Raw genomic sequence first — 26,476 nt, 5'->3', positions numbered from 1 at the left:
TCTGGATTTGTAAAATATCTCCCTGTGTTGTATTGGTATTGAACTTGTTCCTTCATCCTCTTTAAATCTCCTATAAATTGCAAATCAGATATAATGGCTTGATTAAAGATTAAGCACTTTTGGCAAGAATATTTACTAGATGATGTGGTGTACTTCTTGTTGCATCTTTCCAAGGACCATTCAGTGTAAAGATGTCCTACTATGAGTGATGTAGTTTGATCACTTATTTACTTGGGTAAGGTGGTAACTGCTAGATCTCTCTATTTGAAGTTGTTTTTTAAAAAATTTGTTGTTTTTGAGACAGGCTGGAGTGCAGGGGCTGTCATTATGGCTCACTGCAGCCTTGACCACCAGGGATTAAGTGATCCTTTCATCTCAGCCTCCTGAATAGCTAGGACCACAGGCATGTGCCACCACACCAGCTAATTTTTGTATTTTTTAGTAGAGATGGATCTTACTATGTTGGCTGGTCTGGAACGCCTGAGCTCAAGCCATCTGCCTGTCTCAGCCTCCCAAGGTGTTGGGATTACAAAGGTGAGCCAGCACCCCCAGCCCATTTGAAGTTACTTAAAAAAGAAAAAAAAAGATGTTATTTGCAAATCTGTGTGGTGATATTTAGTGTCATGATAATATCCTGTTCCCTAACAACCTTTCTCAAAATTTTAATGATTGATAAACTTGCCTGAATGAATTATTTCATTCTGGGTCACACAATGGTGACTTTTCAACTCCAATTCCTTCTATTTCTTTCATTTCTTCTACTTATTTATTTATTTTGAGGTGGAGTTTCCTCTTGTTGCCCACACTGGAGTGCAATGGCGCGATCTCAGCACACTACAAACCTCTGCCTCCTGGATTCAAGCGATTCTCCTGCCTCAGCCTCCCGAGTAGCTGGTACCTGCCAGCACACCCAGCTGCCTTTTTGTAATTTTAGTAGAGAAGGGGTTTCACTATGTTGGCCAGGCTGGTCTCCAACTCCTGACCTAAGGAGATCCACCTGCCTCAGCCTCCCAAACTGCTGGGATTACAAGCATGAACCACCGCGCCCGGCTCCTTCTACATTTATTACATGGAATTCTTTTTAAAAGAGCTTTCCCTTATGGATTACAGATGAACTACATTTCTTCCTAAAAGGAAAGTTAAATGTATCTTTCCTTTTAAGCCTAAGGAATTGATGTAATGGTCACCTTTAAAGTGACGTTAGTATTTTTCCCTTTCTTTTTTGAGTATCCCTGTAGATTACTGGGATTTCTTCATCCTTTCTCATTCTCTTTCCACCCATTCCTTTTTCCTCCTCTCCCTTCTTGATCCATGGCGACTGCTCCCTCTCCACACTAACGCCTGAACTTTCCAGCCAGTCCGCTAGGGGCCACTGGTTTCCTTCCCGCTCCCCCGCCCCCGCCACGCTCCCTCTCTATAGCAGTTCGCCGTTTGCTAGCAGCCATTGTCTCGCTGGTGCTGACGCTATCCAAGGAGCCGCTCTAGGCTTTCGGGAGGCCGTCTGCATTGCGTGGGGAAGCTTTGGACGAAGCAATTGCCTCGCCGGTCCCCGGGGCGGTTAGCGCTTCCGGGGTCGAAGGGTGCGCGGGGTTGAAAGCAGGCCGCTCCGCCCCGTCCCCCTCCCAGACCAGCAGAGGCAGCAGCCGGAGCAGCCGCAGCCTGCGCCCTCTCCCGCCCGCCCGCCCTCCGCCCGCCCGCCCGCCCTCCGCCGCCCTCCACCCGCCCCGGGGTCTCTTTCCCCCTTCCTCCTCCTCCTCCTCCACCCCCCCCTTCCTCCTCCGCCCGCCCGCGGGGCCCCCCTCGCCTTCCCGCCCGCCCCTATTGTTCCGCCCCCGGCCTCCCGCCCTTCCCCTTCCCGCCCGCTCCCCTTTTCCCCTCAGTCGCCTCGCGCCTGCAGGTAAGCCTAAAAATTTCTCCTGCGTCCCCGGTTATGGTTACAATTTCCACTCCTGCTTTCGTTCTTAGTGGGCTCGGGTCTTGGTCACGAGCCCCGGTCTTGCGTAGCCCTGCGTGAGCGCCTACCCCCTCACTGTGTCTGGTCGGTCATTCACGCGAGGCCCTGGCTCTGGCGAGGCCTAGTAGGCCTCGCGCAAGGCCTACCCCCTCCCCCCGCCTTTTCCCGGTGGCGGCTGCGCAGGAGTCAGGGAGGGCGCGCGCGCGGTAGGGGGGGCGGCGGTGGATTTGTTGGTTGTGGGGGGTAGGGGGAGGCGATGGCCGGCTTGCTGGCCGGGCGGGTGAGCGCGGCTCCCCGCGGGGGTCAGGCGCTGGCGCAGCCACACGAGGAGGCGCTACTAGTCCGGCCCCTCCCCCTGGATCGCAGCGCCCCCCCCCGACCGAACCGTTTATTCCCCCCCTCACTTCTTTCTTGTCCAGGGAAGGGGGGGGCTTTTTTTTTTCTGAAGTGGAAAATGCTTGGATGACCGAGGGGAGAGGGGGCTGCGGAGTTAACGAAAGAGTAAATGGGCTCCCAGTTGCCGAGTTAATCAGGACGTTTTTCGTGGTAACGACTTTTTAAATTACAAAATGCCTGCCGATGTAGACCCAGAGTGAGCTATTTATAGAAGGGGTATTGGACAGCAGTATTAGCAGCTGGATTGTTGGAATGGGATACATTTGTCTTGACCAAGTCGGGAGAGAAATTCGACAGATTTGTTGGATTACTAAGATGGTTTGGAGTTAGAAATGCATCTTTGTACTTTACCTAAAGAAATGGCTTCAAATAGGTTTCCTGTTTTTTTTTTTGTTTTTTTTTTGCCTTTTCGAAGTTGCGTTATTAATGGTATTTGTAAAGGGCTTCATATTACATCTGCAAGGGGGTAAGGAATTAAACTGCCAGATTTTTACCATATCTTACTAAAAAAAGAAAGCCGTTCTTATACACCTAATGCTTCTTTCCTTACCAAGCCCTGGTTTTCCATAAGTGAAAAGTGTTGAATTCTGGGATTTTGCCAGCAATTAATTGTAATCTGAAAATAGGGAAACGATGTGCTTTGGGGATGCACTTATATAATCACATTCTTGGAGTAGCCAGAGGACAGTTTGCCATATACAGAATGGTGTGACAGCCACTTAAGCACCTAAGATATTTAGGGTATGGGCTTTTGTGTTAGAGGAAAGTTAACACAGTGGCTGGTTTTGTGAAGGAGGAAATCTAGCTGTGGGAGGAGAGAGATGACATGTTGAGTTTTAGGATGGATACTTAAAATGTCATTGGGGACATTCTACAACTTGGGAGAGAGGTCCTTTTTAAAGATAAAGGAGGTATTGAAGGGGAAGGCATATCCAAAAAACAAATTTTCTTTCTACACATAACTAGTTATTCCAACGCAGAAATGTTAGGAACAATGTTAGAAATTGTTTCATAGGTGGGAAAAAGGCCATCCTATATAGGAAAGGTACATTGCTGCTGTTCCTAAAAACAAATTTTAGCAATGCCAGTTTTACATTAATTGTTTTCTTGGGAGAAAATTTAAGATTTAATAGACTTGAAATAAAAACTGGGTGGTAAACACAAAAGCAAGGAAAACATCTCAAATCTAGTTACTACTATCAAGATGGGTTGGAAGGAGGAATAGGAGAAAAGGATTCAAGTGTACTCAATGTATTGAGTTATTTTCCAGAAGGGAATATGGAACCCCACCCTGCATGGAAGGCATCTCAGACAATGCCTTTTAAGTGAGGGTTTTAATCTAAACCTTCTAGAAACCATTTGGTGTTAGCCATCAACGTTTGAAATTGGTAATGTGGGTTACATCTCAATTTCCTTATCTAGAAATTGCTACTACTAAGAAAATTTACATGTGTTCTCTCTCGATTTCAACTTGAACAGCATGCTCCCCAGCAGGGAAACAAGGTTATTTGCCCTCACTATAGTTAGAGGTTTGCTCTCACGATTTCCAGGTGTTTCTGAATTCTTTGAAGCTTTTTCTGCTGAAGGACAAGTGGTGCACGTTCAGCAGTTCCCTTAGAACCATTGCCAATTGAAGGAACCTTCCTCATCCCCAGAGTCAGCGGAAACCCTCTCATTAATGAGAGGAACTGGAGAGTTGCCTTCTATACTCTGTAACAGAACTTGAGCTGTAAATGTTGTCATGCAGTTGTGCTTGGTGTGTTTATAAGTCTGGCATACTGTCATTTAAGGAAAAGTGTGAAGTAGAAAATATTAATAAGGTGAAAATAACTTGGGAATAATAACTCTGATTTTGGTCATGTTTGCATTTTAGTTTTTGGCTTTCACCCCCCACCAGTGACCAAAGACTTGACCACTCCCTAGAGTCCAGCTCCACAGAACACTGCTCGACATGGACACCGGTGTGATTGAAGGTGGATTAAATGTCACTCTCACCATCCGGCTACTTATGCATGGAAAGGTATGCTCCAGCTTGGGAAATTGGGTCATAGTAACTGCTAGGGGAGGGGCCAGGAAGAGCAGACATGCATCTTGGAGCTCATCAGATTAGCACTGTGGGGCATCTGGCTTTAGCATATTTCCCTAATGGAGTAGATGTGAGTGTAGTGGGAAAATGGACAGACTTCACTAGGAAGCTCCACTGAGCAGGAAAGGCTTAATTAGAGGCTGGAGCCAAAAACTGTCTCAACCTGGAAGGTAAGAATTTTCTCGTGGCGATTGCTCTTAGCAAGTACCCTCTCCCCCCAATAAATCTTCAGAACTCATTCTTTGGGGTAATAATTAGCATAGATGGTTGGCTGGATAGTTAAAATTCCTTGTCATAATGAATACTTCATTAGAATTCGGAGAAAAAGGAAAAATAAAATATATTTTTAAAAAGGAACACTTGTGAGTTTTCTCTTAACTGACATTAGTTTTCTCCATTGCAGGAAGTTGGCAGTATCATCGGAAAGGTAAGACAATTTCACTTCAACTCTAATTACCATGTAGTCATTCTGGATTGACATAGCAGTAGAGCTCATGCTTGACTTTTCCTTTTACAGAAAGGAGAATCAGTTAAGAAGATGCGCGAAGAGGTAAGTTATGAAAAACCTGCGATTGTTAACTTTGGGAAGTGAAAAACCTTTAAAACAAGTGAAAATTCTTTTTCAGAAGTTAGAGGGAAGAAGTTCTTAATAAGGGAAACGTGCGTTTTTTTCAGTTTGGTTATTTGTAATGATAATCTGGGAAGTATAGTTTTTTTGTTTGTTTTCTATTTGGGAAGTGTGATTTTGACAAGTCAGAATTCATTCAAGACTTACGGCAGCTCCTGTAGGCTGTATTTGAGGATAGATGTGGAGGAGTGTTTGAAATGATGCTGATTTTGCCTTGCATCAGGATTGTGTACATTGGCAGCTCCTTGTCCTTCTTACAAGGGGCTGTATCCTGTACATACTTAGATCTTCTTTGTCTGTTTAACATCTTTTGGCTCTTGTTTCCTCTCTAGAGTGGTGCACGTATCAACATCTCAGAAGGGAATTGTCCTGAGAGAATTATCACTTTGGCTGGACCCACTAATGCCATCTTCAAAGCCTTTGCTATGATCATTGACAAACTGGAAGAGGTTTGTTTTCTCCCATTCCATCATTCTTAATTTTTAAGTGCTTCCAGAGAGCTTGTTGGTTTTCTAAGCTTTTTAAATTCAGGGACAAACTGGACCAGAATACTCTGTAAATGGGTCCTTAGCTTCCTGCAGCCTCCCACAAAATTTGACCATTTATAGTTTAAAAAAGGGTCACTTGAAGCCGGGCACGGTGGCTCACGCCTGTAATCCCAGCACTTTGGGCGGCCGAGGCAGGCGGATCACGAGGCCAAGAGATTGAAACCATCTGGCCAACATGGTGAAACCATGTCTCTACTAAAAAGAATACAAAAATTAGCTGGGCGTGATGGTGTGCGCCTGTAGTCCCAGCTTCTTGGGAGGCTGAGACAGGAGAATTGCTCGAACCCGCGAGGCGGAGGTTCCAGTGAGCTGAGATCGCGCCACTGCACACCAGCCTGGTGACAGAGCGAGACTCTGTCTCAAAAAAAAAAAAAAAGTCACTTGAATCATCAAACAGTTCAAATTTTGCCATGGACTTAGTGTAAGTAATTTGCATGAAAATCATGTTGAAGGTATGCCATTGCTTTGGTAAAAGGCTTGAGTATACCAAACTAATAAGGTTTACCCGACTGACACTATAAACATAAATAATTTTTCAGTTCTGATGCTCTTAGGTTAAAAAGTCAGTCTAACATTGTGTCAAAATTATACTTGTTGGGAGAGACATAGAAAATACTTACCCAGAGGTTTTTTCAAGAGGAAGTTGTTTTTCCCCCACCAACCTTCAGAGGCTAACCTATTGTCCTAGGTCTTGCATTCAGTCTCTCCCTTTACTGCTTCTGCAGTAATGCAGCTAATCGTGCAATTGATACCACAGGCAGAGGAGTGCTGCTGCTTTAGTGGTTGGTACTTAATGGTGCCTGAAATCTTATCCTTGCCAAGATTAGAAATGTTATCTTTTGACCCCCAGGACTCTCTTGAGTCCAGAACTCATGGCTTAAAAAACATTTGGGAAACATATGTTTAGTTTTTTTCTTTAACAAGAATGAACTTGAACTGGTTCTGTTTTTTTTTAATACATCATAGTTTTTTTGTTGTTTTTTGAGGCAGGGTTTTTCTCTGTCGCCCAGGCTAGAGTGCAGTGGTATACTCTAGCTCACTACATCCTCTCAGGCTCAAGTGATCTGCCTTAGCTTCCTGAATAGCTGGGACTACAGGTGCATGGTAATTTTTTAGAAACCTTTTTTTGTTGTTGATATGGGAGCTTATTAGGTTTCCTGGGCTGGTCTCAAACTCCCCTGCCCTCAAGTGGTCCTCCTATCTTACCTCCCAAGCTGTTGGGATTACAGGTGTGGGCCACTATTTTTTAAATTATTTTTTGAGCCAGGGTCTCGCTCTGTTCGCCAGGCTGGAGTACAGTTGTGTTATCATGGCTCACTGCAACCTTAATTGCCTGGGCTCAAGCAGTCATCCCACTTAAGCCTCCCCAGAAGCTGGGACTACAGGCACGAACCACCATGTCTGGCTAATTTTTGCAGGTTTTGTGGAGATAGCCTTCCTATGTTACCCAGGCTGGTCTTGGGTTCAAGTAATTCTCCTGTCTCAGCCTCCCAAAGTGCTGGGATTATAGGCATGAGGCACTGTGCCTGGTCTTTATTGAATTTTTAAAAAAATTTTTTGACAAATCTAGAAAGCTAGAGTATGAATTGTTTATTCCTTAACCAAGTAATAAACTTGTCCTTGACTTTAGGGATCTTAACTGCTTAAGCAGTTTGTTTCCACGTCTCTAGTTATTAAGTGATATGTAAACCACTTAATCTTCACAAGGCTGAATTTAACTAGGTTAAAACTATGACTTTCTGGATACAACTTACATTTATGGGAAAGACTTTAGGCTTTAAACCAATACAGTTTCGAATCTATGGCCCTTTTTTTTTTTTTTGGATATGGAGTCTTGCTCTGTCACCCAGGCTGGAGTGCAGTGGTGTAATCTTGGCTCAGTGCAACCTGTGCCTCCCAAGTTCAAACAGTTCTCCCGTGGCATCCTCCCAAATAGCTGGGATCATAGGCATGACCCACCATGCTTGGCCGATTTTTGTGTTTTTAGTAGGCATGGGGTCTTACTATGTTAGCCAGGCTAGTCTTGAACCACCTGCTTTGGCTACCCAAAATGTTGGGATTATAGATGTGAGCCACAACTGCAACTGGCCTCTTTTTTTTTGTTTTTTTTTTTTTTTGATGGAGTCTCTGTTCCCCAGGCTGGAGTCCTGTGGCACGATCTCTGCTCACTGCAGCTCCGCTTCCTGGGTTCAAGCAATTCTTCTGTGGCACCCTCCGGGTAGCTGGGATTATAGGCATGAGCCACCACACTCAGCTGATTTTTGTGTTTTTAGTAGAGATGGGGTCTCGGTATATTGGCCAGGCTGGTCTCAAATTCCTTGACCTGAAATGATCCACCTGCTTTGGCTACCCAAAGTGCTGGGATTACAAGCGTGAGCTACTGTGCTTAGATGTATTTAATTTAATTTTTATGTCAAGTTTTTTTGCTCATTGCCTAGCTAAGTGTAATTGCAAAACAGGTTATCACTTTTCTCCCTACCAAGTACATTCCCCGGGGGTAAAGGAAAATATATTTATGGCTAATTCTGAGGAGTTTTTCAAGAGTTTTTATCTTTACATCAAAAACAGTTCGAGTTTATCAAAAATAGTTAATATAGTTAAAGATAAACTTTATATTTTTGATGTAAAGTTTTTATCTTTACATCAGAAATAATTTGAACCTTTGTGGTGGGTTATGACCTCACATGTCCTGATAAGATCAAGGGTAAGTGGTTCTGTAACGGCAGTTACTCATTTCCAGGGATCTGCTTATCCTTCTGGTGTTCTTTCTTTCTGTAGGACATAAGCAGCTCTATGACCAATAGCACAGCTGCCAGTAGACCCCCGGTCACCCTGAGGCTGGTGGTTCCTGCTAGTCAGTGTGGCTCTCTCATTGGAAAAGGTGGTTGCAAGATCAAGGAAATACGAGAGGTTAGTGACTTATGCTCCTTTTAGAAATGTTAACTATTTGGTCCAAATGGGCTCTTTGTATGGCTAGGAAAAGTTAGCAATGAGATGAAGATTTTTATTAAAATACCAGTTCCGGAGGATTACAATGTGATTGTATTGAAAATGAAAGTATCTTGCAATAGAATTATTTTGCATAATTCATAAACTTTAATAAATCAGCATGAGAAAGGTAATCATAATTTTTAAGTATTATGTATAACAAGTGTCCATTTTTTTTGGCAATGTTTTCATGTCTCAAGAGATAACAGATACAGTAGCAACAGTTTCTTCTATTTTCTTTTTTTAAAAAAATTTTTAAAAACCAATTTTTTTTTCCTCCTGTCACCCCAGGCTGTAGTGCAGTGGCTCAATCTTGGCTCATTGTAGCTAAACATCAACCTTCCAAGGCTCAGGTGATCCTCTCATCTCAGCCTCCAGAGAAGCTGGGATTATAGGCTCACACCGCTACACCCAACTAATTTTTGTAATCTTTTTTTTTTTTTTTTTTTTTTTGGCCAATCAGTTTAAGCTTATAAGGTTGCTCAGGTTAGCCTTGAACTCATGACCTTGCCTTCGCAAGCGCCTCTGGCAGGAGCCACTTTGGACCCCGTAATTTTCGTAATCTTTATAGAAGTGGGGTTTTTCCGTGTTGGTCAGGCTGGTGTGGAACTTTGGCCTCAGGCGATCCACCTGCCTTGGCCTCCCAAAGTGCTGGGATTACAGGTGTGAGCCCCCACGTTTTTTTTTGAGACAGGATCTTACTCTCAGGCTGAAGTGCAGGGCATAATCATGACCATGGCTTACTGCAGTCTCGACTTCCTGGGCTCAGATGATCCTTCCACCTCAAGCCTCCTGAGTAGCTGGGACCATAGGCGCGCTCCACGATGCCAAGCTGATTTTTGTATTTTTGTTGTAAAGACGGGGGTCTCACTGTTTTGCTCAGGCTGAGCTCCAGAGATTAGACTGTCTTGGTCTCCCAAAGTGCTCAAATTACAGGTGTGAGCCACCGTGCCTGGCGCCTACTTCCTGTTTAACTATGGAAGTTACTATTAGGGAAGATTTTAATTGTGTCTAGAGGTTACTGAATTTGGTGTTGGAATGAAAGTCTATGGCTTCTCATTTGAGTTTTTGGGAGCCTGCTGTACATGGCATGACAGCAGAGATCTTAATTTTGTTAATTGCTGTATTCTGAACACTTGTCATGGTACCAGGCACATAGAATGGACTTGATGTAGAAGATATTTATTCAGTAAGATAATGAAAGGTGGGTGATATTTGTGGCGCTTTTGCTTTGCCCAGAGAACTGTCATTAGTTGAGAGGAAGCTGTCTAGAAGGACCTTTTGCTTGAGAGTAGGTTAAATTTAGGCTTTTATTCACTTATTCTTGTCTTTCAGTGGCTCATTTATTTTTAACTCTAATTCATTAAACAGTTCTATCTGGAAGAAGGGAAGAGTGGGACAAAGAACAAAAAGGGAAGATGGGAAATGGGATAAATATCCACTAGAGTTTTAGACTCTGAAATTGCTTCTGGGAGGAATTGGAAGAGTATGAGCTGTTTTTCTCTTATTCTGAATTTCTTTTTACTCCAAAGAGTACAGGGGCTCAGGTCCAGGTGGCAGGGGATATGTTACCCAACTCAACTGAGCGGGCCATCACTATTGCTGGCATTCCGCAATCCATCATTGAGTGTGTCAAACAGATCTGCGTGGTCATGTTGGAGGTAAGCCCTCAGGCTCATGCTGAGAATGCGGGGAGGGCAATTCTGGGGACAGAAGGACTGTGCTCTATATTTAGTAAGACTAGAATTAAGTGAAGCTGTTAAGTCTTCCAGTGGGGGTGGGGGGTAAAAGGTTCCCTGAGTTCATATTTTCCTTCCCCTAGCTTTGACTTTTCTTATGGTCTGTGAGCAAAAATAGAAACTGCTAAGCAGCAGTGATCTTTTGGTTCACAGCAGTTATAGCAGAGTGGGAGGGGAAGGTGCACTACATGGACTGAAGAGGCCAAAATGTATATGGGTTCCTGAGTAGCTGAGTTAAATTACTTTTTTAATTACTGTATTTGGGTTACATGGAAATTTGATATGCTCTTTAACATCTTGTCACTTTGTAGCAGGGTATTCAAAATATTATGTAGAATAGAAAAATAATATGTATGATGATGTTTCCGAATGACTTATGAGGTCCTGATTACGTACTATTATTCTCTTAAAAGAATAGCAAAATTCAGGAAAATTAAGCCTTTTCAGATTTGTGATACGGAGTTGGTTTCATTGGTGAGAAATGAAACTGGAATTTTTTTGTATGTGTGTGTTTGTGTGTGACTGGTCGCTCTGTCACCCAGGCTGGAGTGCCTAGATGCGATGTCGGCTCAGTGCAACCTCTGCCTACCAGGCTTAAGTGATCCTTTCACCTGTCTCCTCAGTAGCTTGTTCTACAGGCATGTGCCACCACACCTGGCTTTTTTTTTTGTTACTTTTTGTAGAGACAGGATTTTGCCATGTTGCCCAGGCTGGTCTTGAACTCCTGAGCTCAAGCCATCCACCTGCCTCAGCCTTCCAAAGTACTGGGATTCCCAGCATGAGCCACCGCCCCCAGCTAGAAACTGGAATTTTCAAGTAGAGATTAGCAAAACCTTGCTTGGGCCTTTGAACTATTTATAGATCGTGTCTATATTATTCTAGACAAAACATTTGAGTACTACTTTATTTCCAGTTTTGACTTATTTTCTATTCAGGCCAAAAAATGTAAGCTAAACTACCAACTAAAATGTATATGTTTACACAGTTTTTCACATTCATTATATTTACTTAAAACTTTGGAAATAGTGCCAAAGATTATTACAAGCATATCTTCCTTCATGAGAATTAGTTTGAATTGTGTAGTCCTTGGAGTTACTGCATTAAAGGCAAATAACTTCTAGTAGATAATTTGAGATTAGGTCTAGCCAGAGACAATTTGGTGTAGGTAAGGGGATGGAAATAGTTTTTAATTATCTGATCTGTGTGAGCTAAAGCCACACAGCTGAAGCAGCTTTGAAACCTTATCTCTTTTTGTTTTTTTCCCCTCTGACTCTCTCCCAGTCCCCCCCGAAGGGCGTGACCATCCCGTACCGGCCCAAGCCGTCCAGCTCTCCAGTCATCTTTGCAGGTGGTCAGGTAAGAAAATTCTTATTGGTGGGCTAGAGTGAACAGAGATTATATTTGAAATGTCAACTTTGCCAGCATCACACCAAACCACTCTGCATGCTTGCTGAAACCTATACTCTGGCCATAGTTTGACCTGCTTTTAGTTTTATTTTTTGTACTGGAGAAAGCTGTGAATGCCTTAAATTTGAGCAGGCAATGGAAGTTTTGTAGGCACTCGGAAGAGGTAACTTACTTGGTTACTTAAGGCGGGTTGGGTTAGAATTGCCTCACTGTCACTACTTCGCTCCCTGTCCCCACCCCATCCATGTTTTATATGTGTGGGGTGATATTTAGAGGTCTAAATAAAAGGTAGCAAAGAGTTGGACCTCTGAAGGAGATTCTGGATGGTGGTCTCAAAATTTGGGGGTCCTGAATTTGAGTGTCCTACAAACTTCCCCTTCCCTCCACCTCACCTCCCCTACTCCTACCCCTTCACTCCCAAACTCCAGTGTGTTGTCCCCCAGGCTCTTAACCTCATAAACACTGGTTTGAACCCACATGGCATAACTGAAATCAGCTGGGGTAAGAGTTCAGTATGTAAGAATAGGGGGGTGAGCATGTTGGGCTGTGGTGCCGTGACCTTTGGTGTTAGAGTAAGAACACCAAAGCACCCCCTTGGCCTCTCTCTGCTCCTTCCTCACCAACCTAAACTCTTAATCTTTGGCACATGAACTATTCTGAAGTTAGATTATTATGACTGAAGCATTGATCAGGACCATGGTAGTCCTATGCTCTGATTGTATTTGAGGAGTAGGTAGGTCAGTTTTTAAAATACAGTTGGCCCTTTGTGTTTGTGGGTTCCACCTTCAACCCAGCTCAGATCAAAAATATTCAGGGAAAAAATGGGTGGTCGCATCTGTACTGAACATGTACAGGCTTTGTTTTATCATTAACAAAGTATAAAAAGTATTTAGTATTTACATTGTATTAGGTATTATTAGTAATAGAGAGATGATTAAAGTATATGGGAAAATATGCTTAGGTTATATGCAACTACTATACCATTTTATGTAAAAGACTTGAGTATTGGCTGGGTGTGGTGGCTCACGCCTGTAATCCCAGTACTTTGGGAGGCCAAGGCAGGCGGATCATCTGAGGTTGGGAGTTCAAGACCAGCCTAGGCAACATGGTGAAACCCCGTCTACTAAAAATACAAAAATTAGCCGGGCGTGGTGCATGCATGTAATCCCAGCTACTCGGCTGGCAGAGGCAGGAGAATCGCTTAAACCTGGGAGGCGGAGGCTGCAGTGAGCTGAGATCATGCCATTGTACTCCAACCTGGGCAACAATAGTGAAACTCTGTCTCAAAAAAAAAAAAAAAGAGGCTTGCACATGGATATTTATTTCTATGGGGGGATCCTAGAACTAATCCCCCACTGATAACCTAGGAACACCTAGGGATAACTGTATTGGGATTCAGGTTGAAATAGTGTCTGATTTTAGTAGCTACCTAAGCAAGTGCATTGCTCAAAATACCTTTTCCCACTTGGGGCTGGTCTGTTAGAAGCATATTTAGTTAACTAGTTTCATCTTATTTGCATTTGTTTCGGAGCCATTTAGAGGGCAAGCATAAACTTGGGAGTCCATCTCATTCACGTTCTGTTGAATTGTCATAAAAATGAACAAGTTTTTAGGGATTTAGTTTGTCGTGTAGTTATCATAGCTACTTTCACAGAAGGTTAGTTACATCACAGTATTACCTTGAGTTTAGTACCTTGCTTTTAGCACTAGCCTTGTACAAACTGGTTTGGCCAAAAGGCTCTCAGTCCTAGACAGTCAGAATTGGGCAGGATAAGCAAAGGTCCAGAGTCAGTGTAGCCAGGAGGGGTTAGCCTTTGGAATTTTTCCTTCCCAGGAACTCCAGGTTCCTGCTCTTCTGGATTCTCCCACTCACCTTTGGAATATATAGAGTCCCATACTGGGTGGCAGCAATCCTCTCTGCTTCAATTTCTTCCTTCATTTCCTTTTTTTCCCCTCCCCATCACACCTCCCCCTTCATACCTCTTTGCTTCCCTACCTTCCTCCCTCCCTCCCCTTTATTTAGTCGACCACCGTCTAAAAACTTGCAGTTTCTTCTATGAGTGGCCCTGTCATGGTTCGTTCCCACAGGCCTTTTTAAATATACAATATCCACAGATGGACCTGTGTCTTTTGTTCCTTTGTGGCAAAGTGGGCTCTGTAGGGGTTCAACTTAATCCCACACTGACTAGGAGCTGGCATCAGCTCTGTTGCCCCACCCCTTCATTACTGAAAATAGCCCAATTGTGCAGTGTGAAATCTGCCACTAGGTAACTTTTTTTTTAAATTCACTGATTACAGCTCGTTTCCAATTGTGTTTGAGCTCCTTTTTAAAGGAAAAAGGAAAAAAAATAAACTTTTTTTTGTGTGAATTTCATGCTGGTGACAAGGTGCCGGATTGACAGCCCTGGAGACTGAAATCCTCTATTTATCCACAGGACAGGTACAGCACAGGCAGCGACAGTGCGAGCTTTCCCCACACCACCCCGTCCATGTGCCTCAACCCTGACCTGGAGGGACCACCTCTAGAGGTGAGAGGGGATGTTCAGTCTCCAAGGCTCACTCAATCCTTCCGCCTCAGCCGAGACTGCCAACACGCGGGGGGGCCAGTGGCGCTGGTGATTTTTGGTGCTGTGGACACCACCTGTCCACGGGGACCTGGACTGACCCCCCAACCTCATTTCACCCAGGCCGCGTAGCCCACCAGATGGTAACACCAACTTTTTTTTTTTTTTTTTTTTTTTAATTTTTTTTGTTCAACCCCTCTTCCCTTCTCCCACTCCTACCCCATTTTCACCTTCCTTCCACCCCCACCTGGGTATACTTTTGGGGGTACTGGCCACTGTGATGTGAGAAGCTTCACATCCTGTTAACCAGCCACTCCTTCCCTTCCCTCCCTGTTCCCTCTTCCTTTCCTCCTTGTTCCCCACCCCATTTCCCTGAAGACCCAGCTCCCTTTTTGGGAGGTTCCGTTGTTGGGGGGTGGAGGGCATAGTGGGAGCTGCAAGTACCTTTTATGATGGAGGGGAGGTGGGAGAAGACAGGAATTAGAACACAGTGGTTTTTGTGTACCTGTGATCAACTCCCTAGTGTTAGGGACTCAGCTAGCATCCAGTGTTCTTAAGTCTTTAGGCAGATGAAAAAATAAGTTGGGGAAAAAAGAAAGTGTTTCAAAACATGCCATGTAGGTTTGTGCAGATACAGATCTCCCACATCACCACAATTGGTAGAAGGGTTGGGGTGGTGAGGGAAGAGACTATTATTCCTCCTAGGCTATCCTGTATACAGGGAGGAAGAGTGGGGCTTGGTCAGTCGAGGCATTGCTAATCTCACTTCCCACATTTTCATTAAGAAACAGTTTACGTATATTTTGCCTTTAACTGCAGGGAACTTGACTACCTTTATAGGATCCCCGGAATAAAGTTATACTTAGGGTTCAAAGAAGGCCAATTTGGGTCTGCCCGTATTTGTGAGATTCCATCTACTGCCTCAGTCTCTGGCCTCCCCCATTCTGTAATTCAACTCTGGCTTCCTGGCTAGTTGATATGTCTTTTTCCCCCCACTGGGTGGCTGTCCGTGATTGGTTTTTAATAGGAACTGTTTTCCTCCTTTTGTAGGCCTATACCATTCAAGGACAGTATGCCATTCCACAGCCAGATGTAAGTTTTGTTTTCACTTCTTGTTTTGAAAAGCTCCCTCTCCCATCCAAAATTGTCTCACTCCTTTCTCCCAAGTAGCCAGAAGTGAGTTGGGTCTTCAGCATTTGCAATATTGTTTTCTTCACAAGGTCAATCCCATATTTCAGCCCTTTAATCAGGGTAATGCCTTGTTTGCCTTTTGACATTTAACCCCTGAAATTTAATTCAGCATATTAGCTCCTCCTTTCCCCTGTATTTCAGATTACCCTTTCTAAAAGAGAAATGTTCCATGGTATACTGTGATTTGTTATCTCAGGGCACAGTTTAAATTGACATTCAGACTGTGCTTCCTTGCATGCTCTTCTTTCCATGGGGGTATTGGGAGGTTGGGTTTGCCCTTGGGTACTCCTCACTCAGGTGACAATTTTAAAAGTATTTGGAGGGATGGGGAAGGGGCTTATTTACACAGAGAGGAATAGGAACCTGAACATTTTAGAATTAAACCTTTCTTGCCGCTAAAACCTCCTATTTAAAAGTGCTGGTATTTAGACTTCAAGGGCATTTCTTTCTGCACTTTTATCCTTACTAACCTTTTCAGGTACTGAATATTAGACTTGGGAAGTTGAGTTTGGGTCTTGGTTAGTGGTAGGTCCCAGGAGAGAGGGAAGTAGACGTGAAGAAGGATTATTTTATGACAGGACAGTTTATATAGATGAATAAATAGCTGTAGTAGTCAGTGGTGGCAGTGATGGGACTAAACCCACTATGGTTTCTTAACTTCTCTCCTCCTTCCAGTCTCCCTGCCCTCCTCATTTCCTTCCCTCTCCCCAGTACTGATGAAACCCTGCATGGTGTGTTTTCCCTAGCACCACTGCAGTTTGTTTACCTAGCCTGTCTGTGCTTGTCCCTGCGGCAACTGTTGCAATGGCTGCAAACTACCTTCATTAAGTAGCCCACAAGGGGACGGTCGTGGGGCAAGTGCTGTTGCTTTTCTATTCACACACCCAAAATGCATTCATTCTCTAACAGACTCCCTTTCTATTTCTAACCCTTACCCTTCATATTCTGCCAATCCCAGGATTGTGATGTAAACCCCATCCCTACCCTTTGTTGTAGTTTGAGTAGTAGAGTCAATTTTGGGGATCAGGACCTGCATTTTCTCATTTGAATGTGTTTGAGCCCTGGCTGTTAAATCTAATGCCAACCTCCTGTTTCCTCCTTGCAGTTGACCAAGCTGCACCAGTTGGCAATGCAACAGTCTCATTTTCCCATGACGCATGGCAACACCGGATTCAGTGGTATGGATACCTCAGTGTTTATTTCTGTAAGGTGTAGTGCAAGAGAGAGGCCAGTCCCAAGGTCTCAGCTTGACATCTGTATAAAACAAACTTCGTTATCCAGCATCTTGCTGGTTTAAACTTGCCTGTCTACTATGGCTAAGCCCAAGGAGGTAATGTGTTTGTTAACGTGGTTTTCATTTGGGGTCAGTTATTCTAAAAAAAAAAAAAAAAAAAAGGCCCTGGAAGGTTTGGGGGTGAGGTTTGGGGATGCTTGTCAGGTAAAGGGTAGGCTGATATTTCTTTGAGCTCATCCTGACTGTTGCCCCCTTGATCTGATCAGCACCCCCTTTCTCTCCACCAGCAATTCACAGGCTTGGGTAGAGACCATCCATTTGTGCCAAATTGTGTAGTGTTTTTTTGTTTTTGTTTTTGTTTTGTTCTGTTTTTGGGGCTTTTCTGTATAAGGAATAACTTGTCCGATAGGGTTAGGATGAGACCACCAAACTCATTTTCACTTGTATCTTAACAGGCATTGAATCCAGCTCTCCAGAGGTGAAAGGCTATTGGGGTAATGATTAAAAAAAAAAAATCTGTAGTATTCTACTGTTATATTAATAAACTGGTGGGAGTCTTGTTTCACTGCCCATGAACCATACCAGCAACATGCACATGGCAGAGAGGAGCTGAGAGAGCAAAGGGGTGGGCCTGGTGCCCCCGAGGGTCCCTTGATGGATCTGGCCAACCCCCTTCTAAAAATGTTGAGACCAGCAGCCAAAGCTGAGATCAGGACTAAGCTTGAGTGTTAGCCAGCTGACCTGGTTCAGTCCAGGTGTTGTTAAAAGATGGGTATGGGTATTTGCTGATGGGTTTTTTTTTTCTTTTTCTTTGTAAAACAAAAGCCAGAACAAAATTATTGAGCAGAAGACAGGGAGTAAATCCGGAGAAATGAAGTCCCCCTCACCTGACTGCCATTTCATTCTATCTGACCTTCCAGTCTAAGTTAGGAGGATAGTGGGTGGAGGGCATTAATCTGATAAAGGTATATTTAAAGCAACTCTGCATGTGTGCCAAAAGTCCATGGTACCCATTAACAGGCATAATATTGGCACTGGTGCTAGTGAGCATCAGGTGAGATACAATATGGAACACAGCAGGAAAGGGGTAGAAGTACAGAAGGACTTGTTTAGATTTTGATCCTCTTTGAGGATACCACACTCCCTTGCCCTTGCGTCCATCCCCCATCCCTAATAGTCTGGGCTTTGCAGGAAATGGCATGAAATCAGCTCTTCTGAGTGTACAGAAGAACCTTTCGAGCATTATTTCTACACCCTTCTCCCACCCTCTTTCCTCTTTGGAGGCTTCCAAGTTAGTGATGAATCCCAACAGCCAATGCTGGGTTTCCAGTTTATTTCCTTCTGTTAGTTTAATGTGCAAGTCAGTGGGGTTTTGAATGCAGTGCATTGAATTTGCTTGCTCTCTTCTGTCTTTTAGCAGGTTTGGATGCATCCGCTCAGACTACTTCTCATGAACTCACCATTCCAAACGATGTAAGTATAGTTAGGTTGCATGGGATGAAAATAAGAAAATTGGTTTTAAAGAAACAGACATCTTTACAGCAGTGTCCTGCTATTTGTTTATTTATTTATTTATTTTTGAAACGGAGGTTTACTCTTGTGGCCCAGGCTGGAGTGCAGTGGCATCATCTTGGCTTGCTCCAACCTCCGCCTCCTGGGTTCAAGCAATTCTCATGCCTTAGTCTCCTGAATAGCTGGGATTATAGGCATGTGCCACCATGCCCAGCTCATTTTGTATTATTCATGGAGACAAGGTTTCTCTATGTTGGTCAGGCTGGTCTTGAACTCCTGACCTCAGGTGAACCACCAGCCTTGGCCTCCCAAAGTGTGCTGGGGTTATAGGAATGACCCACCTTGAACTTCAGGCTTAAGAGATCCTTCCATCTCAGCATCCTGAGTAGCTGGGAACACAGGTGCCACCACTAAGCCTGGCTTAATTATTTTTATATATTTGTTTGTAAAGATGGGATTTCACCATGTTGCCGAGGCTGGTCTCAAACCCCTGAGCACAAATGGTTGGCTCAACTCAGCCTACAGGCCTGAGCCACTGCCTCCCCCTCCAGAGTGTAGTGATTCATGAACATTAGATCTGTGCTGTCCAAGGTTATATGATAGCCACTAACCACATGTGGGTATTTAACTTGAGAATAATAAAATGACTAGTTCCTCAGTCTCCCTTGCCACAGTTCAGGTGTTCAGTAACCACATATTACTGTTTATAGTATTGGACAATGCAAATGTAGACCAGTTTTCTTTTTGTGTGTTTGTTTTTACCTTTTACCAAGGCAAAAACACCTTAGGAATTGGCCAGAATTCTTTTTTTTTTTTTGGATGGAGTTTTGCTGTTGTTACCCAGACTGGAGTGCAGTGTCACGATCTTGGCTCACCACAACCTCTACCTTCTGGGTTCAAGCAATTCTCCTGCCTCAGCCTCCCGAGTAGCTGGGACAACAGGCATGCACCACCATGCCCAGCTAATTTTTGTATTTTTAGTAGAGATGGGGTTTCACCTTGTTGACCAGATGATCTCGATCTCTTGACCTCATGATCCACCCGCTTCGGCCTCCCAAAGTGCTGGGATTATAGACGTGAGCCACCGCACCCTGCCCTAGAATTCTTGTCAGTATAGTAAGGTGGTAATGATGGCAGGATGACTGAATGTATTTCTACCTTTATTTTTAGCTAAGCTTATTCTTGGATTGCTCTGGTTTATTTTGTCTTTGGAATTAATAATACTCTGAGGACAGCAATAATGAAGAACTAATACTCGGACATAAGAGCAAGTTAGCTCAGAACTGGCTCTCACCATGAGTGGTTAGACTAAAGAATGGGTCAAGAGTTAATTGAGTTTTTTGATTAAAAGTATATAGGTAAAGGGTGTAGGATGAAGTTGGGCCTGGTGGTATGCACCTGTAATCCCAGGTACATGGAGCACAGAGGGACAGAAGCTGAGGTGTGAGGATGGCTTCAGCTAAGGAGTTCGAGACTAGCCTGAGAAACATAGTAAGACCCTGTTTCAATTTTTTTTTTTTTTTAAAAGGGCCAGGCATGGTGGCTCACGCCCGTAATCCCAACACTTTGGGAGGTCGAGGCGGGCAGATCACGGGGTCAAGGGATCGAGACCATCCTGGCTATCATGGTGAATGAAACCCCATCTTTACTAAAAATATAAAAAGAAATTAGCCGGGTGTGATGGTGCATGCCTATAGTCCCAGCTACTCAGGAGGCTGAGACAGGAGAATGGTTTGAACCCGGGAGGTGGAGGTTGCGGTGAGCTGAGATGGCGCCACTGCACTCCATTCTGGCCACAGGGTGGGTGAGACTGTCTTTAAAAAAAGGATGTTTAAAAAAAAAAAAAAGGAAGTTTCCATTGCCGTTTTCTGGGACCCAAGTAGTAGGAGCTAGAGGAGAGGGTGGGATTCTTGGACTTAGCCATGCAACTCTAATTCACTGTGCCTTGATTTTCTCCCTTAAGTTGATTGGCTGCATAATCGGGCGTCAGGGCGCCAAAATCAATGAGATCCGTCAGATGTCTGGGGCGCAGATCAAAATTGCGAACCCAGTGGAAGGATCTACTGATAGGCAGGTTACCATCACTGGATCTGCTGCCAGCATTAGCCTGGCTCAATATCTAATCAATGTCAGGTAAGATTGCCCTACCTATTTATTGTCTTATTCATACCAACACAGTAACATGTGTTGAGGAAAGCTGCAGTATATTACTAAATATAAGATTACACGGGTAATGTGTAGAGATGGCCAGAATTTGTTTGCTAGCCCTACTTTCTTTGAGTGTAGCAGAAAGTAAACAAATTGCAGTAAGTTTGCAAGGGGTTGCAGAGGGAGGAACAGAGATTGCCCGCATTTAACTTCATGGTTTGGGAAGTGGAAAGAATGGCCCATGTCTTTTGGCTAGAGCACTCACTGACAAAATCAAATGTGGGCCTTTCTTCTACATCGCATGTAGACTACTCTTTCTTTGATTTGATTTGGGGTCCAGAGCACCCTCAGTTGAAATAATGACAGTGGAGTAATAGGACAGCAAGGCAGTTTCTGGAGGCAGCAATTATCATTTATTCTGGAAACACCCATTTTTCTCAAATTGCAGGTGTTATTGTTCAAAGCTTGTGGGAATGTGGGAAGCACAGATACCGGAATGTTTTGGAGAAGTGAGAAGTATGTTTTTTATCTCAGCCCTCCCCCAATCTCATCCCTTAATGACTTCATGAGGGTTCTTTTCCCCTTATCCATAGCTAGCTACACTCAGAATTTTAGGACAATGGTCGCAGTCAAATGGGATCCTACAGTCATTTATAGTACTTGCTTTCTCAACTCTTGAGCTTAAGTTGCTTATTAACATTTTAAAGCATTGTTAGCCCTAAGGCCCTTAGGTCCCTTTTAATGGAGAGTGTTGTCTAGTTGTCATTTACCTTTTTTATAAATGTCTGGTCTCTTTGTCATAAAAGTTTTGCATGAGTTCCTGAAACTAGTATGGGGAAAGGAATTCATTAATATGAGGTCTGTATTGTCATGCTTGTACTGACCATGTATGTATGCCATGGTTATTTAGCCCTAGCTAAGAACTTACCAGTTTTCCCCAGTAGCAGTCTGACTTTTGCCTTAGGTCTCTTCATGTCTTGAGGTGCTGCTACTCTTGGCATAGAAAAGCTTTCCCGTTACTTGGTTTGTTTTCTTGTCCATCCACTAAGCACACTAGGTCCTTAATGTTCAGAATGAAATGGTAGTACCAAACTTTTACATAGAGGTTGTTTGCAGAGGTGCTTTAATAGAGACGGGGTTTCACCTTGTTGGTCGGGCTTGTCTCCACAATTCCAGACATCGAGTTATCTGCCTCCCAAAGTGCTAGGATTACAAGAATTAGTTTTCTTATTTCTTAACTTTTTTTTTATGGCATTCTAACCCTTCTTGAATACCAATATTTTTCTTATTTCTAACTAGGATTTTGGAGGGGCGTTTTCAGTGGCAACAGTCATGTTTTTGAAAGCTGGAATTTGTTTTGTTCTTTTGATAGGCTTGCCCTGCATAAAATTTAAATGTGACCTGTTTGCCTAGCCCCTGCAATAGGTCAGTGGCGACATTGTAAGGAAATAGAATTCTCTAGTTAGAGTCACTCTTTTCAGGATCATTTTTTTTTTTTTTTTTTGAGATGGAGTTTCACTCTTGTTACCAGGCTGGAGTGCAGTGGCATGATCTCGGCTCACCGCAACCTCTGCCTCCTGGGTTCAAGCAATTCTGCCTAAGCCTCCAGAGTAGCTGGGATTATAGGCACGCGCCACCGTGCCCAGCTAATTTTTGTATTTTTAGTAGAGATGGGGTTTCACCATGTTGACCAGGATGGTCTTGGTCTCTTGACCTCGTGATCCATACTCCTCGGCCTCCCAAAGTGCTGGGATTACAGGCGTAAGCCAGTGTGCCTGACCTTTCAGGATCATTCTTAATTGAATGGCAGTTCAGGATCATCCGAACCATGGATTAGGGTCAGTACTTTTTCAGAGCTTCATCTAACACCGAAACAAGGACTATGCATGCACAAAGCTTATTCTTTCTCATCTTGGTCCAGTTTAAATGCAGAAGTCAGAAGGGTTTTTTGTTTTTTGTTTTTCTCTTTTTTTATTTTTAAGGCAAGAAGGATTTTACTGGCTTCTGAGCATTTTCTCCTGTCTAGATTTTTTTGTGGTGGCAGTCTGAGTCCTTTTATATAGTTAGTGGAGTTCTGTATCCCTCTGCTTTATGGATTGCAGCTGCCCTTGGACATAGGTAAACAAAATGAGGTTTTAAGGGGAGCCTTTCTGCTCTTGAAGACTTAGGTTTGTGGGCTCAATTGTACAGGCAAATTTCTCAAATATATGTAGTTCTGACTTAGACACATATACAGGCATTTGGGAGATATATATCCTTACTGTTCTCTGGAGGTTATTTTAGGAGTAGAAGCAGCAGCATTTTCACTTTTTAAATATGAATTTTTAGGTGATGCTTGAGTTTGTCTTTTCCACTTCTGAAAGGTCCACATTAGAAGTATGTTCAGTCAGAAATAAAGAACTACTTATACCACCTCCCACCAGAAAAGCTTTCCTAGTTCTTATCTACACTTCTGTTCTCAGCATTTTTCTTTGAAAACGCTGCATTCTTTGAAATTTGAAATTAGTGACCTACTTTGGTCTTGTCTCCTTCCACCCTAATACTGGTTTGTTTGTTTTGGAAATGTAAGCAGACTTTAATACTACAGCTGGGAGGATTTTTAAAAATTGTGTTTATAAATACTCAAAGCTTCATAAGTAATTTTGGGTTAATTGATTTTCCATTAGAATAGGAAATTGACATTTGATTGGAGGAAACATTTCTTCTTTGTTGGGTGATTGATGAGTATCTTTCATTTTCTACCTGAAATCATTCCTTCAATATCTGGGTTGGGTCATTGTGTCAGATATATGGAAGTATGTGCTCTGTGATTTGATTTCTCTGTCAGCTTTTTCTACGCCATAGCAGTTTTTAAGTAGCTCTGTGGAAAGGAAGGTGGAATGGAAGTATACATATTTAGAGGGTGGGACACAGGCTAAAAGAGAGCTTGTCACAAGTTGATACTAGGTTTTCCTAATTGTCAACCAGAGGCACTTACTGATATAACTGAAGCAGTTTTTGTCCTGTACTTATTCCCTTTTGTGGTCTTCCCTTCCACCCACCCTTTTTTTTGTTCCTTTTTTCCTCTGTTACAGTTTAGAAAACGCTAAACCCTCCTCCCAGGCAGCCTCCGTCACGATCCCTGATCACCTCAGCATCAACCTCTCTCAACCCTCCACCCCTTCTTCTTCTTCCTCCTCCACCACCACCCCCTCGCTCGCCACAGCGGGGACCTCCGACGCACCCTCCAGCCTCCCCAACCCTCTTCCGACCGCCCCTTGTGTCTCCAGTCTGCTTGGCATGAAACCCATCCCTCTCCTGGCTCTAAATGTTGTGTCTGCTGCTAAGGGTACCGGGGCTTCAGCTACCACCACCACCACCTCTGCCGTGCCATGTGTAACTAACAAACTGAAAGGCGAGAAACAGAGATTCTCTCCCTACTGATTGCATATCTTGAGGCACCTCCTCCAGTATTATTTGGTTCATTTTGTTTTCCTTTGTTAATATTGGTGAGAATGAAACTATTGTGAGCTTGTTACAGTTTCCTTTTTGCTACCTTGGGGGATAACTGGGTGGGGGTGGGGGGAGTGGTAACCCTTGTTTAGGTTTAGGCCATTTCAGCTGAGTGCCTGTTTCAGGGTCTGACTTGAATTCTTTATCTAGAGCCACAGTTTACTCTTCTTTCTTGTTTGTTACCTTTTCTTTGTAGTTTTATTCTGCCTTGCAATATAACAATGTGTTAGGCTCTGTGTTAATGAATAAAAGTTTCTCCGTTAACTTTTTTTTTTTTTAAAGAATTATTTAATGATTAAGCTATCAGCAGGCCTTTCTTGGCCATATTTGTGTTTCTAGCTGTAATAAAGTTGGCGCAGTAAGAACCTTAGTTCACTGTGTGCTGTGAAGGGTAAAGGGTTGGGGGCTTGTGACTTGTGGCTCTTCAACCAGAAAGCCTGTATAAGTGACGTGGGCTTTTGGAATCCCAGGTTAAATTTATAGTCCTTTGTCATATATTCCCACAAAGAGATATGATCCTATGGCAGTTTAGATCCTGAGGGTCCTTTGTAATTGGCAACAAGCTTCATTAGTGAGGAAGTTTATCTGACTTCTCAAATGGCCTTACCTTGCCAGCAGCAGCTAACAAGGTGTTCATCCCAGGTTTCCTCTGGTGAATGGTTACCGTGAGGATCACTTCCAAGTTACACATTCAAAGAACATATTTTTTTACCCAGAATGAAGAGGAGGGGCAAAGTGGGTTAAGTCTAACAAAATTAGGCAGCTTCTGTCTGCTCTGCATTCCTCTGAATTAGCATTATCCCTCTTTGTGACTTTAAGTATATCTCAGCCAACCTGTGACATTATCCACAATTTGACATGATGCCATTCACTCATCCTAAACCAATTCTGATAGTCAACCAGGTTACTTTGCACTTTTTTCAATAACCTGCTGTACCCTTTCTCCTCCCCACCAACACTATCACAAGTAGGAAGTGACATGCTTACATTTGGAAGAAACCTTAAGGAACAACTAATCTGTGATACATTGATCCCCTCATTTTGCAGATTAAAAAATAGAGACCCTAAAGATAATTTAAATTCATAGATTATGAGTGACTAGCCAGGACTAACAACTTTTAAAGCTCTACTTTTACTCAATCATATTAACCTCCCTACAACCTTACTCATTTTCTTTGGGCACGGATCTCATAAAACAGTAGAAGTGGTTTAGAATAGTAGCATAAAGCCTCTGATAGCCTTCCATTCAACCAAAGTACACATTGCCACAGTGCTGAAAGTATAATGCTCTTCCCAGGGCATTAGAGAACGCACTGTGGAGTTATTTTCCCTTTTCCAGCATCCCCATTGGTTGACATTAAAAAAAAAAAAAAACTTATTATTCATATATATATATATACTTCATGTATTTTTTTTAGAGATGGAGTTTCTTCATGTTGGTCAGGCTGGTCTCAAACTCCTGACCTCAGGTGATCCACCCACCTCGGCCTTCTGAAGTGGTGGGATTACACGTGTGAGCCACCATGCCTGGCCATAGTATTCCAATATATTATCTCATTTTCTGATGTTATTGTGGCCCCTCCATCCCAGATTGGGCCTGTGAAGAAGTGTTACATGGCCCAAGTCTGCATAAAGGATTAGATAGGTAAACCTGTCCAGTTAGGAGTTTTATTTAGTTGCTCCTTTATCATGTGGTCCAGCTCTCTCCCTTAGGAAGCTTGTTCCTTCTGTAGTTTGGACATAATCATGCTGATATGATCTCCCTGCTGAGGGACCTGGTTTTATTTTATCTAGTTCTTGATTTGGAAGGCCTCTAAACCTAATGACTATACCCCAGGAAGGATTGCTGAGGAAGATTACAGATGTTTAAGGGGCTAGCTACCATCCTACCATCACTACCTCTAAAGGCCCTCAGTTTTAAATTTGTTTAAAGCCTAGAGCTCCCCCATGTGGTTTTCTATTCTAGAGTGCCTGACTCAGTATTTCATAGTATTTCCTTTTCCCTCACCTCCCCCACCCCAGCAAATCCCCATTCGGGCTTGATATACATTCAGGGCATTTCTTCTAGAACTCTGGTGGGGCCAGAGTGCTACCACCAATTTTCATTAACTTAAATTTTTAGGTCCTAGATCTAATGGTATCTAGCAGTTTCTTTTTTTTAAATCGGCACAAATCTGCCCCCTTTTTAAGAACTAAATATTCCCTAATGCTGAGGTGGAGAAATCATTTCTGACTAAAAATAAATACCGTTTGTAATGGAAGGACTCTTCAGTTTTCTGGCCCTCGCTTTTCTACCCAGCTTTTGGCTTTGCATTGTGTGGAAAGGATACAGATGGTGAATTACCAGTCATGTCCTCGTGACCACATATCACAAATATTTTATGCCAATCAATCTAAAATTTTTATAAAATAACTTCATGAACTGAAAAGAAGTCTTATACATTTGTTTCTATTCAAAATGAGAGCAAAGTCTTGGTGTCTGCCTACCTACCAGTGAAGCATACTGAGTACTTAAATACCTTTCCCTGAAAGCCCTAAATTGGATTCCAGGACCTCAGATGACCTCTTTGAAACAGAAAGAAAGGCATT

At 43.2% G+C, this 26,476-nt stretch overlaps 1 protein-coding gene across 50 annotated transcripts in view; it reads left to right on the top strand.

Moving 5' to 3' along the window:
- The first annotated feature begins 1,621 nt into the window (after positions 1-1,621).
- PCBP2 (poly(rC) binding protein 2) overlaps positions 1,622-26,476 on the top strand; it is a 26,306-nt gene continuing 1,451 nt past the window's right edge. Inside the window, exons 1-16 of one of the 50 annotated variants that reach the window (XM_078336517.1) lie at positions 1,622-1,897; positions 4,224-4,370; positions 4,840-4,863; positions 4,954-4,986; positions 5,397-5,513; positions 8,391-8,522; positions 10,133-10,261; positions 11,621-11,695; positions 14,182-14,274; positions 15,361-15,402; positions 16,607-16,679; positions 17,191-17,229; positions 18,156-18,208; positions 19,776-19,874; positions 20,211-20,380; positions 23,470-24,257. In XM_078336517.1, the coding sequence (XP_078192643.1) occupies positions 4,302-4,370; positions 4,840-4,863; positions 4,954-4,986; positions 5,397-5,513; positions 8,391-8,522; positions 10,133-10,261; positions 11,621-11,695; positions 14,182-14,274; positions 15,361-15,402; positions 16,607-16,679; positions 17,191-17,229; positions 18,156-18,208; positions 19,776-19,874; positions 20,211-20,380; positions 23,470-23,818 (1,497 nt within the window). In that variant the 5' untranslated portion in view covers positions 1,622-1,897; positions 4,224-4,301 and the 3' untranslated portion in view covers positions 23,819-24,257. Of the gene's footprint in view, positions 1,898-2,171; positions 2,501-4,223; positions 4,371-4,839; positions 4,864-4,953; positions 4,987-5,396; positions 5,514-8,390; positions 8,523-10,132; positions 10,262-11,608; positions 11,696-14,181; positions 14,275-15,360; positions 15,403-16,606; positions 16,680-17,190; positions 17,230-18,152; positions 18,209-19,775; positions 19,875-20,210; positions 20,381-20,843; positions 21,201-23,469; positions 24,258-26,476 lie in introns of those variants that run through there. The other 49 variants (XM_078336515.1, XM_078336514.1, XM_078336512.1 and 46 more) reach the window with 49 other exon arrangements.

This window comes from Callithrix jacchus, chromosome 9 (genome assembly GCF_049354715.1).
Source record: "Callithrix jacchus isolate 240 chromosome 9, calJac240_pri, whole genome shotgun sequence".
Lineage (NCBI taxonomy): Eukaryota > Metazoa > Chordata > Mammalia > Primates > Cebidae > Callithrix > Callithrix jacchus.
The sequence above is the reverse complement of the archived record's forward strand: the minus strand, read 5'-3'. Positions and strand labels throughout refer to the sequence as shown.